Source organism: Ranitomeya variabilis, chromosome 2 (genome assembly GCF_051348905.1).
Source record: "Ranitomeya variabilis isolate aRanVar5 chromosome 2, aRanVar5.hap1, whole genome shotgun sequence".
NCBI classification, from domain to species: domain Eukaryota; kingdom Metazoa; phylum Chordata; class Amphibia; order Anura; family Dendrobatidae; genus Ranitomeya; species Ranitomeya variabilis.
In genome coordinates, this window is record NC_135233.1 from 1,005,887,860 (window position 1) to 1,005,900,410 (window position 12,551).

The 12,551-nt window shown below is 42.9% G+C and overlaps 1 protein-coding gene across 1 annotated transcript in view; it reads left to right on the top strand.

Moving 5' to 3' along the window:
• LOC143808513 (saxiphilin-like) overlaps positions 1–12,551 on the top strand; it is a 104,027-nt gene that overhangs the window by 73,768 nt on the left and 17,708 nt on the right. Inside the window, exon 16 of the mRNA XM_077291263.1 lies at positions 6,553–6,703. Coding sequence (XP_077147378.1) covers positions 6,553–6,703 — 151 coding nt within the window. The remainder of the gene's footprint in view (positions 1–6,552; positions 6,704–12,551) is intronic.

The window sequence follows — 12,551 nt, forward strand, 5'->3', positions numbered from 1 at the left end:
ATACCGGTATCAGCTGTATATAATGTATATCTCTTGACTTTTGGATATGGGATGGACCCCACTCCTTCTTAAAACCACCATAACTACTGTAAACCTAGGTACTAAAATAAATACACAAAACACATTATTTTGGTTGTCAAAATGGCCACAGCTTTTATTCAAATCACAGGATTAAATAATCACAGTAGGAGTCAGGTGGGGTGCTAGTACATTGGAATTCACAAGTACTGCGATATCCCCAGCTGTCTGACATACAGCACCAGGACAGACAACCATAAAGGGGCAGCATGCACTGGCTTGCCATTCAAGCAGAGCCAGTAAACTTTCAGGGCACCAATGACCCTATTATCCTCACTCCTGTGCTTAACCACTGTGCCCGCCCCTGATGGATGTTACCATTACAACGTCCTTGAGGCTGGCCACCAAAGCCAAGCCTGCTCACCACCATGAGGTTTTACATCCTCTATTAGTTAAAATGAGTCCATCTTAACTTGTCTGCAACATCCACCTGACTCCTAAACCGCAAAGCCGTGACGGGTTATAAATTCCAAGTCTCATTTGACTTTTTTTTTTAAATAATTAAATAATTTTTGTAAACTTAAAAACTAGAAGTCCCTGCAAAAGCATTAATGGGATTAAACTTGGCAAACCCCCGACTCACAAAGAGTCATCCTACAGCGCTCAGGAGAGGAAAAACCCCCTGTGGAGGAAACCTCCAGGGAACCATGGCTGAAGGATTGCCCTTCCCTTGGGTTATTGCAAATAATAACTCTTTGTAGCCAATATACAATTGAACCTGGTACAAGATATACAATGACAAATTAAAAAATACAATAAAGCATTTATCATTATAAAAGCAATAATTAAAAAGTTTAAGGACAGAGATTATAAACAGGGCGGGAGGGTGGGTAATGTTTCCTCCTGTCCATCCTGTGAGAGAAAGAGGGAGAGCCAGAGTTGCCTCCGTATATAAGCCCCACTCTCCTCACAGTAATACACTAGGCACAAACATCTAAACTTCCTCTTAAAGCAACAACACTCTTGTTTAAAATCTATACCGCAATACAAACAAAAGTTGCAGGAGTTCTCGGTCCACCCATCCCCAAGTCATGTCCACCTCCGTCTAGTCTCAGGTGGTTTCTATCAACTTGTGGTAGGTTGACTAACTCGGCTGCTTTCAAAGGTAGACACAGGAACACTTCTTGGTTCAAACACCTTCTGGTTTATTAACCACAATATAAACCATGAAAGGATTTAACAAAATAAACATGGCCTTTCTGGCATAACGTCAAAACAAAAGATAAATTATAGCAAAGTCCAAATATCTAAGGGTTTTGCCCACTGAGGATCCAGTACACTTCAGCTCCTACTGGAGCTATAACCTGGAGACATTTCTGTCTCCAAACAGACATCAGACAAAGAAAAAACAGAAAAAGCACAAAAATTGAGCTTGGTTTGAGTTGGTATACATGCAACACATAAAAGCATGTTCACATTGGCCATAAACCAAAAAGACTACAAAAAACAAAATGAGCAAAAACCCTGCTGTAACTTAATAAGTAAAAAGAGTTATTAGTAATACTGTTTTTGGTCAAAAATAGCACAAAAGCTGTCTAATATTAAAAACCTTATAATGCGTCAAAGTTGACCTCAGTGTGTGAATAAGTGCAGACAAACGGACCCGGTCCCAACCACTGTACACCAGTCTGAGGAATCCTTTGAGTGTAATTTCCAGCTCAGGAAAGGGAGGCCAAATCCCGGCTTGCACAGAATGCAAAAATACAAAAAGAAAAATTACTGCTGAAAGTAAAGACTCCCACACACATTCTCTGGTTCACCAATTTATCTATATATATAATTGTCTAAGGGGTACTTTCATTTGTCTGTCTGTCTCGGAAATCCCGCGTTGCTGATTGGTCGCGGCCAGCAGGCCAGCTTTTAACCCCTAGCTCGTCCCCTCCCATATTCGCCACCACCACCTCTGGGTTGGAGTGAATTCTCCTCCCTTGACCTCCTAGCTGAAATAACTTCCAATATCTAGGATGGGTCATATTTTCCTAGCCGGAGGTCCAAACAGGACGATTCACGTTTCAACGGGTTCGTTGGGCTCGACTGATACGGAGAGTCCCAACTTGGGTCAGCTAAGTGATTCCAGAGAGCCAGTCTTGATAGTTCAGTATCTGGGACAGCTAGAGAAATATGAGACACTGGGGTGTGTGCTTAGGGCTCCAAGGGGTCTGGTGGTATATTGGACTTAACCCTGAGATGCACGGTACTCTCATAATTCATCTCTAGATGTTGCTGATGCTCGGTCTAGAGCTTTCCCTTTGTGTGGGCCGCCTTGCACAAAAGAGAAGAGGGGGTCCCAGCTCTGTTCCTCCTTGCCTTCATTAACACGTGACCTCTAATTCTCTGGCCATATTGTAAAGTTCTGTTCTTTTGGAAATTGTGTACTTATCCCAAGGGTGGGGTGCCACTTCAGGAGTGGAGGAAGATCTCTGGATAATCTACGGGGCCTGAATTAAAAATCCAAAATGGAGTCTATTTTGTCCCTCACTACATTTTTTTTAAAATCAAATCTGTGTTACAAAAAAATAGAATTCTTCCAATTTTCACACTGACCACATTGTAGAGTCATAACTTCTGTTCTTCACAGAAGGCTTTTCTGAGATCTCATTATCATCAGAGGCAAGTCTATAATGCCAGGTAACACCTCCATGCAGATCTGATACCTCAGAAACTACCAATCACAATAGGTGATGTAACTCCCTTTATAATGACCTTTGCACACAATCATTAGATTATTTGATACAAAAGATCTGAGTTAAGGTACCTTCACACGAAACGACTTTGTAACGATATCGCTAGCGATCCGTGACGTTGCAGCATCCTCGCTAGCGATATCGTTTAGTTTGACACGCAGCAGCGATCAGGATCCTGCTGTGATGTCGCTGGTCGCTGAATAAAGTTCAGAACTTTATTTGGTCGTCCGATCGCCGTGTATCGTTGTGTTTGACAGCAAAAGCAACGATACCAGCGATGTTTTACACTGGTAACCAGGGTAAACATCGGGTTACTAAGTGCAGGGCCGCGCTTAGTAACCCGATGTTTACCCTGGTTACCAGCGTAAAAGTAAAAAAAACAAACACTACATACTCACCTGCGCGTCCCCCAGCGTCTGCTTCCTGACACTTACTGAGCGCCGGCCCTAAAGTGAAAGTGAAAGCACAGCGGTGACGTCACCGCTCTGCTGTTAGGGCCGGAGCTCAGTCAGTGTCAGGAAGCAGACGCTGGGGGACGCGCAGGTGAGTATGTAGTGTTTGCTTTTTTTACTTTTACGCTGGTAACCAGGGTAAACATCGGGTTACTAAGCGCGGCCCTGCGCTTAGCAACCCGATGTTTACCCTGGTTACCCGGGGACCTCGGCATCGTTGGTCGCTGGAGAGCTGTCTGTGTGACAGCTCTCCAGCGACCAAACAGCGACGCTGCAGCGATCGGCATCGTTGTCGCTATCGCTGCAGCGTCGCTTCGTGTGAAGGTACCTTTAGTCTATTACTGCTAATGTACATGTACATTTCCTAAACAAACAGAAAGTATGAGTTCAGAATAGCCCCAGTAGCCACTCTGAAAACTGCACAATTTCTTTATTTTTTTAATACAGATCGTATTATAAAAAATAAACATTGAGAAAAAGTACGTTTAACATAAACAGTAGGTCATATTCTAATGACACATTCCTTTTCACCCCTTCACGACTCAGCGATTTTCCATTTTTGCACCCCTCTTTCGAGAGTCATAACCTTATTTTTGCCTTTTTATAGCCATTCGAGGGATTGTTGCATAACGTAGTTACTGGAATTGTAGCTTTGTAAGACACCATTCAGTTTGCCATACAATTTTCTGAAAAACGAAGAAAAGATTCCAATTGTTTTGAAATAAGAAAAAATGCTGTTCTGCCATTGTTTGTTTTATTGGAGGTTTTTTTTTTTACTGTGTTCAATGTGCAGTGTAAATGGCTTAGACCAGTCAACATGATTTTCCAAGTCAGTATAATTATAGTGATACAAAAATAGTAAAGTTTTCTTATGTGGCAAAAAAATCTGTCTGAAAAAGTGGTTTGTGTCTTTGTTATCTGAAGCCCACAAAAGTTCACGATGGAGCAATATAGGGCTGGAATAACATTTTTACTTAGAATTTTTTTATTTCAGATTTTTTTTTTTACATTTTTAATTAGCTTTTTTTTAGTCCCTTAGTGGACTTGAACCTGCGATTACTTGTTCTATTGCAGTATTTAAGTAAATTGAAGGTGTGGTTTGGGTGCCCGAAACATCGCAACAACTCAATTGGCACCACTCCTGACAGAAGCACTGACAGACTGAAAGAAGCACTTAAGAGGTTCAAAGTAACAAACACAGCTAGCATAACTCAGCCGGATATACACTCTATAGAAAAAATATTAAAACAACACTTTGATATTTAAGAATAAATAATACAAATTATATGTTAAAATCGGGGTACTGTATAACACACAGAGTATCAGCCCACCCAGAGGTCTTTCTCAAAGGCACACGATAAAGGCCTCTGTGAGGATCTATACTTGGTGTGTTATACATGTTAGGATTCCAATAAAGATGCCAGGCCAACGTATTGCTTTTTACTGATTCCCATTAAAGAAAGTGATTGACTACAGCAATCAAGTAACTTTGTTCTTAGAGATTAAAAGACAGACCTAGACCACCAGAGCATGGTCACTTGAGTAGGTGGCCGGTACCTTCTACTATAAACAATTGTTGACATGTCACATTAACATATGGAGTTGATCGGTGACGATGAGACTGCTTAGACTTCCACCAGTTGCTAAAATGAAAGCTATAAGCTCTCAGTTGAGCATTTTACCCTTTCAATTCTACTTTGCTCAGCTCATTTTCACATGGGGAAATCCATACAATGGATCCACAGATGGCCTTAAACCCCCACTGATCAAGACTTCTGAAATATCGATGATATATGACATTATGAGATATCGCAAACAGGTAACTACTGTTTATTTTATGGATAAATTAGGCACCAAGATATTCATAATGCAAAGAGTGAAATCAGCTGCAAAATTTACAACAAAATTTATTGCAAATTCTGTAATGCACGACAATTAGTACCGTGAATTCTAAGCAGGAAATCTGCTCTTAGGTTCCCCTAACGCTCATCATATTCCCACACAAACATTATTGGAAGTACACGTTTTTCCAATGGTGATAAAAATCATGGACTCATCAATATTTTATATAAATGTATCTATCTGCGCTGTAGATCACAAGGTAAAATAATTGATAAAATTATCTGCATGCGTTGTCCACCATAAAGTATATCCACAACTGCCTAGTCCAAAATGAATGAATTAATACGTTTTCGATACTTAATATATAATATATGAAAGATTTTACTATTTACCGGATGTTTCACGCTGAAGTTCTCCTGGATCTGCCCCCAGCTTTCGGGTGTATTGCCGTAGGAGTCTTCTGGATGAGTGCAGGCGATGATATAAAAACTGATTCCTTTTCAAAATGTATATGAGAAAAAGGTGGAGAACTGTCCCGGCCGGTGACAGTCCCCCCTTAACTCACCGATAATGTTGCTAGGTTTACAGCGTGAGCCTGTGCTTCCACACGCTAGTTGCCGACGAGGTGCAGCAGAGCCGCAGGACCTCGTGTGACGTCACTTGCACGTGATGTGACACGTGAACGGCCAACGAATTGCACTCAGTACCTAAACGAATCTATCCAACGCGTTTCAAAGTCCACGGACTTCTTCTTCAGGTCCCTGGTTGGCCGTTCACGTGTCACATCACGTGCAAGTGACGTCACACGAGGTCCTGCGGCTCTGCTGCACCTCGTCGGCAACTAGCGTGTGGAAGCACAGGCTCACGCTGTAAACCTAGCAACATTATCGGTGAGTTAAGGGGGGACTGTCACCGGCCGGGACAGTTCTCCACCTTTTTCTCATATACATTTTGAAAAGGAATCAGTTTTTATATCATCGCCTGCACTCATCCAGAAGACTCCTACGGCAATACACCCGAAAGCTGGGGGCAGATCCAGGAGAACTTCAGCGTGAAACATCCGGTAAATAGTAAAATCTTTCATATATTATATATTAAGTATCGAAAACGTATTAATTCATTCATTTTGGACTAGGCAGTTGTGGATATACTTTATGGTGGACAACGCATGCAGATAATTTTATCAATTATTTTACCTTGTGATCTACAGCGCAGATAGATACATTTATATACTTTACGGCTGGAATCTTCCATCCTATATCGGGCATTTTTGGTAGTTAGGTCCGTTTATCTGCAGCAGTAGAACCACTAATGCAAACATATTGTGTGCAGCGCCTATAGTTGTTTTTAGATTGTGGAGTTCATCAATATTTTATTCTGATTTGTAGCCAAAAGTTCCCTATTTTTACGGACTGTCTGTAATTTATGATCGGTTGGTACTGATAACCCTGCTGAGAAAATAAATGACCATGCTGATATGTCTCTGTCCCCAATAGGATCCTACTTCAGTCAGAGCTGCGCTCCGGGATCCGCCATTGATTCCAATCTCTGCAAACTGTGTATTGGTGATCCACAAAACCCTGAGGCAAATACAAAATGTTCTCTAAGCGACAAAGAGGCGTATTACGGCAATGAAGGGGCCATCAGGTAAAGTAGTCTAGTAAGATCATTCCTAGCCATCCTGGTTTTGTCATTTTACATGTAGTGAAGGCCGATTCTTGGGTTTGTATTATATGGAGATAGAAAATTCATAGGATGCAGCAAATTCCACATTCTGTTAAAAAAAATTGGTTTGGATATCTCAAAAATTATTTGACCCACAATATAAAGTAAAATAATAGCAGACAAAATGGATGTGATGAGTGTATTTACCGTAAGTTAATGGATTTAATCCTTTAGTTTAGGATAGGGGCGATAAGCTATGAATATAATGAGCGGTCCGGAGCTTTGCTCACTCTGTACAGCGAGGGTGCTGGCTGTATTACATACCCGGCAGTAACTGATGCAATCAAAGCTAACTTTAATTGCCTCAGTTTAATCTCTTAACTGCCACTGTGTGTCAAAAGCATATAATAAATGCCATTATACCAATCAAGGCAAAAATGGAAGCTGGCAGGTTTAGGCAGGTTGCGATGGGGGAAAGAAGAGCCTTGGGATTCCAAAACGTTTTTTTTATTAATATCAACGCGTTTTTGTGTCAGATCAGTGCCTTTATCAAGGAATAAAACCAAGTGTCGCTTTTTGATTTCTCAATTAACTAATGCGCTCTTATTACTTTTGCAGAATGTACCAAACTGTTGATTTGGCCACTCCTAACATTTCTGCTATCGTTTTGATGGATTTCCTCTTTTTTTCAGCCTAATGATGGTTTGTTTTCCTTCTATTGAGAGCTCCTTTGACCGCATGTTGTGGGTTCGTAGCAACAGCTTATGTAAATGCCACACCTGGAATCAGTTCCAGACCTCTTATCTACTTAATGGATGATAGCTTAATGAGGGAATAGCCCATGCAACCCCTTAGGCCATGTGCACACGTTCAGTATTTTTCGCGTTTTTTTCGCGTTTTTTCGCTATAAAAACGTGATAAAAACGCGAAAAAAACGCTTACATATGCCTCCTATTATTTTAAGTGTATTCCGCATTTTTTGTGCAAATGTAGCCTTTTTTTCCGCGAAAAAATCGCATCGCGGAAAAAAAAGCAACATGTTCATTAAAATGCGGAATTGCAGGGGATTCCGCACACCTAGGGGTCCATTGATCTGCTTACTTCCCGCACGGGGCTGTGCCCACCATGCGGGAAGTAAGCAGATTATGTGCGGTTGGTACCCAGGGTGGAGGAGAGGAGACTCTCCTCCACGGACTGGGCACCATATAAGTGGTCAAAAAATAAGAATTAAAATAAAAAACAGTCCTATACTCACCCTCGATGTCTTCCCGCCTCCACTGCACGCTGCCGTTCGGTTCCTGTAGCTGATGTGCGGTGGAGGACCTTGCCGATGACGTCACTGTCCTGTGATTGGTCGTGAACGGTCATGTGACCGCTCACGTGACCGTGACGTCACGGAAGGTCCTGTGCGCACAGACCAGCTATAGGAAGAGGAGCCGGACGCCGCTGAGGAGATGTCTGGGTGAGTATAAGCATTTTTTTATTTTTTTTATTATTTTTAAACATTCTATCTTTTACTATGGATGCGGCATAAGCAGCATCTATAGTAAAAAGTTGGTCACACTTGTCAAACGCTATGTTTGACAAGTGTGACCAACCTGTCAGTCAGTTTTCCAAGCGATGCTACAGATCGCTTGGAAAACTTTAGCATTCTGCAAGCTAATTACGCTTGCAGAATGCTAAAAAAACGGAAAAAAACCGCAAAAAAAACGCAAAAAAAAAAATGAGGATTTCTTGCAGAAAATTTCCGGTTTTCTTCAGGAAATTTCTGCAAGAAATCCGCAACGTGTGCACATACCCTTAATGGACTTTTGAGATAATTGTCAAATTAAAGAGCTTTAATTCCTAACCCTTAGGGTATGTGCACACGTTGCGGATTTCTTGCAGAAATTTCCTGAAGAAAACCGGAAATTTTCTGCAAGAAATCCTCATTTTTTTTTTTGCGTTTTTTTTGCGGTTTTATTCCGTTTTTTTCGCGTTTTTTTAGCATTCTGCAAGCGTAATTAGCTTGCAGAATGCTAAAGTTTTCCAAGCGATCTGTAGCATCGCTTGGAAAACTGACTGACAGGTTGGTCACACTTGTCAAACATAGCGTTTGACAAGTGTGACCAACTTTTTACTATAGATGCTGCTTATGCCGCATCCATAGTAAAAGATAGAATGTTTAAAAATAATAAAAAAAATAAAAAAATGCTTATACTCACCCAGACATCTCCTCAGCGGCGTCCGGCTCCTCTTCCTATAGCTGGTCTGTGCGCACAGGACCTTCCGTGACGTCACGGTCACGTGAGCGGTCACATGACCGTTCACGACCAATCACAGGACAGTGACGTCATCGGCAAGGTCCTCCACCGCACATCAGCTACAGGAACCGAACGGCAGCGTGCAGTGGAGGCGGGAAGACATCGAGGGTGAGTATAGGACTGTTTTTTATTTTAATTCTTATTTTTTGACCACTTATATGGTGCCCAGTCCGTGGAGGAGAGTCTCCTCTCCTCCACCCTGGGTACCAACCGCACATAATCTGCTTACTTCCCGCATGGTGGGCACAGCCCCGTGCGGGAAGTAAGCAGATCAATGGACCCCTAGGTGTGCGGAATCCCCTGCAATTCCGCATTTTAATGAACATGTTGCTTTTTTTTCCGCGATGCGATTTTTTCGCGGAAAAAAAGGCTACATTTGCACAAAAAATGCGGAATACACTTAAAATAATAGGAGGCATATGTAAGCGTTTTTTTAGCGTTTTTATCACGTTTTTATAGCGAAAAAACGCGAAAAAAACGCGAAAAATACTGAACGTGTGCACATGGCCTCAAGGCCCCGTCTCACATAGCGAGATCGCTAGCGATATCGCTGCTGAGTCACAAGTTTTGTGACGCAACAGCGACCTCAGTAGCGATCTCGCTATGTGTGACACGTACCAGCGATCAGGCCCCTGCTGTGAGATCGCTGGTCGTGTCGGAATGGCCTGGACCTTTTTTTGGTCGTTGAGGTCCCGCTGACATCGCTGAATCGGTGTGTGTGACACCGATCCAGCGATGTCTTCACTGGTAACCAGGGTAAACATTGGGTTACTAAGCGCAGGGCCACGCTTAGTAACCCGATGTTTACCCTGGTTACAAGCGTAAATGTAAAAAAAAAACAAACAGTACATACTCACCATCTGATGTCCGTCAGGTCCCTTGCCGTCTGCTTCCTGCTCTGACTGAGATCCGGCCGTACAGTGAGAGCACAGCACAGCAGTGACGTCACCGCTGCGCTCTGCTCTCACTGTACGGCCGGCACTGTCAGAGCAGGAAGCAGACGGCAAGGGACCTGACGGACATCAGATGGTGAGTATGTAGTGTTTGTTTTTTTTGGTAACCAGGGTAAACATCGGGTTACTAAGCGCGGCCCTGCGCTTAGTAACCCGATGTTTACCCTGGTTACCCGGGTGCTGCAGGGGGACTTCGGCATCGTTGAAGACAGTTTCAACGATGCCGAAGTCGTTCCCCTGATCATTGGTCGCTGGAGAGAGCTGTCTGTGTGACAGCTCCCCAGCGACCACACAACGACTTACCAACGATCACGGCCAGGTCGTATCGCTGGTCGTGATCGTTGGTAAATCGCTATGTGAGACGGGGCCTTTACTCCTGTTAGCATGCGAATACCCTCAAATTAAAGCTGAGAGTCTGCAGTTTAAGCCCATATATTGATCATATAACTGTATCTTGAATATGTTTTGGTAAACATCTAAAATGACAAAACTCGTGTTGCTGTCCAAATATTTCTGGACCTAACTGTACATGATGTAAGATAACGCTTACTGCGTGTCTTGGGGGACACTCGCTTGGCAACGGGATAAACGCACTCAGGCATGATTTTCTTACAACAGCAGTCTATTTGGTTTATTTCCACCTCAGCATAAACTGCAAACTCAAGAACTTGGTAGTATGCAACAGCCTGAACTGTTGTGAAATTGGATTTTGGGCTCCCCCGGTGGCCACTGGTGGAATTGAACTGGTGTGCTTCATCCCCTCTGTTCACCTGTTTCCATCAGGATGTGGGAGTCGCTATTTAACCTTGCTCCTCTGTCACTTCCATGCCGGTCAACATTGTAATCAGAAGCCTTTCTGTGCATGTTCCTGCTGCTAGACAACTCCCAGCTAAGTTGGACTTTAGTCCTCGTTTGTTTTTGCATTTTGTTCCAGTTCACAGCTGTAGTTTCGTTTCTGTGTCTGGAAAGCTCTTGTGATCTGAAATTGCCACTCTGATGTTATGAGTTAATACTAGAGTCTTAAAGTAATTTCAGGATGGTATTTTGATAGGGTTTTCAGCTGACCATGAAAGTGCCCTTTCTGTCTTCCTGCTATCTAGTAAGCGGACCTCAATTTTGCTAAACCTATTTTCACACTACGTTTGTCATTTCATCTAAAATCACCGCCAATATATGTGGGGGCCTCTGTCTGCCTATCGGGGAAATTTCTCTAGAGGTGAGCCAGGACAATATTTTCCTCTGCCAGGATTAGTTAGTCCTCCGGCCGGCGCTGGGCGTCTAGGGATAAAAAACGTAGGCAACGCTACCCAGCTACTGTTAGTTGTGCGGCAGGTTTAGTTCATGGTCAGTTTAGTTTCCATCCTTCCAAGAGCTAGTACTTATGTTTGCTGGGCTATGTTCTCTTGCCATTGAGAACCATAACAGTTTGACCGGCCACAAAGGGTTAAATTAATTGACAGAGAAAGGAGAGAAAAGAGAAGTCTGCTGAAGATTTTTTTTTTTTTTTTTTTTTTCCCCTTCCCTTCAGTTCAGTTCTGAGTGTGCTTGTAATTGAATCTCTTGCAAGTCTGCCTATATTGCAGCCTTTCTCTCTCTCTCTCTCCTTCTAATCCTGGAATGGCTCTGTGTTCACCTGTTTAAAATGGATATTCAGAGTTTAGCTGCAGGTTTGAATAATCTCACCACGAAAGTTCAAAATTTACAAGATTTTGTTGTTCATGTTCCTATATCTGAACCTAGAATTCCTTTGCCTGAATTTTTCTCGGGGAATAGATCTTGCTTTCAAAATTTTAAAAATAATTGCAAGTTGTTTTTGTCCCTGAAATCTCGCTCTGCTGGAGATCCTGCTCAGCAGGTCAGGATTGTGATTTCCTTGCTCCGGGGCGACCCTCAGGATTGGGCTTTTGCATTGGCTCCAGGGGATCCTGCGTTGCTCAATGTGGATGCGTTTTTTCTGGCCTTGGGGTTGCTTTATGAGGAACCTCAGTTAGAGCTTCAGGCGGAAAAGGCCTTGATGTCCCTATCTCAGGGGCAAGACGAAGCTGAAATATACTGCCAGAAATTCCGTAAATGGGCTGTGCTTACTCAGTGGAATGAGTGCGCCCTGGCGGCGAATTTCAGAGAGGGTCTCTCTGATGCCATTAAGGATGTTATGGTGGGGTTCCCTGTGCCTGCGGGTCTGAATGAGTCCATGACAATGGCTATCCAGATCGATAGGCGTCTGCGGGAGCGCAAACCTGTGCACCATTTGGCGGTGTCTACTGAGAAGACGCCAGAGAATATGCAATGTGATAGAATTCTGTCCAGAAGTGAACGGCAGAATTTAAGACGAAAAAATGGGTTGTGCTTCTATTGCGGTGATTCAACTCATGTTATATCAGCATGCTCTAAGCGTACTAAGAAGCTTGATAAGTCTGTTTCAATTGGCACTTTACAGTCTAAGTTTATTCTATCTGTGACCCTGATTTGTTCTTTATCATCTATTACCGCGGATGCCTATGTCGACTCTGGCGCCGCTTTGAGTCTTATGGATTGGTCCTTTGCCAAACGCTGTGGGTATGATTTGGAGCCTCT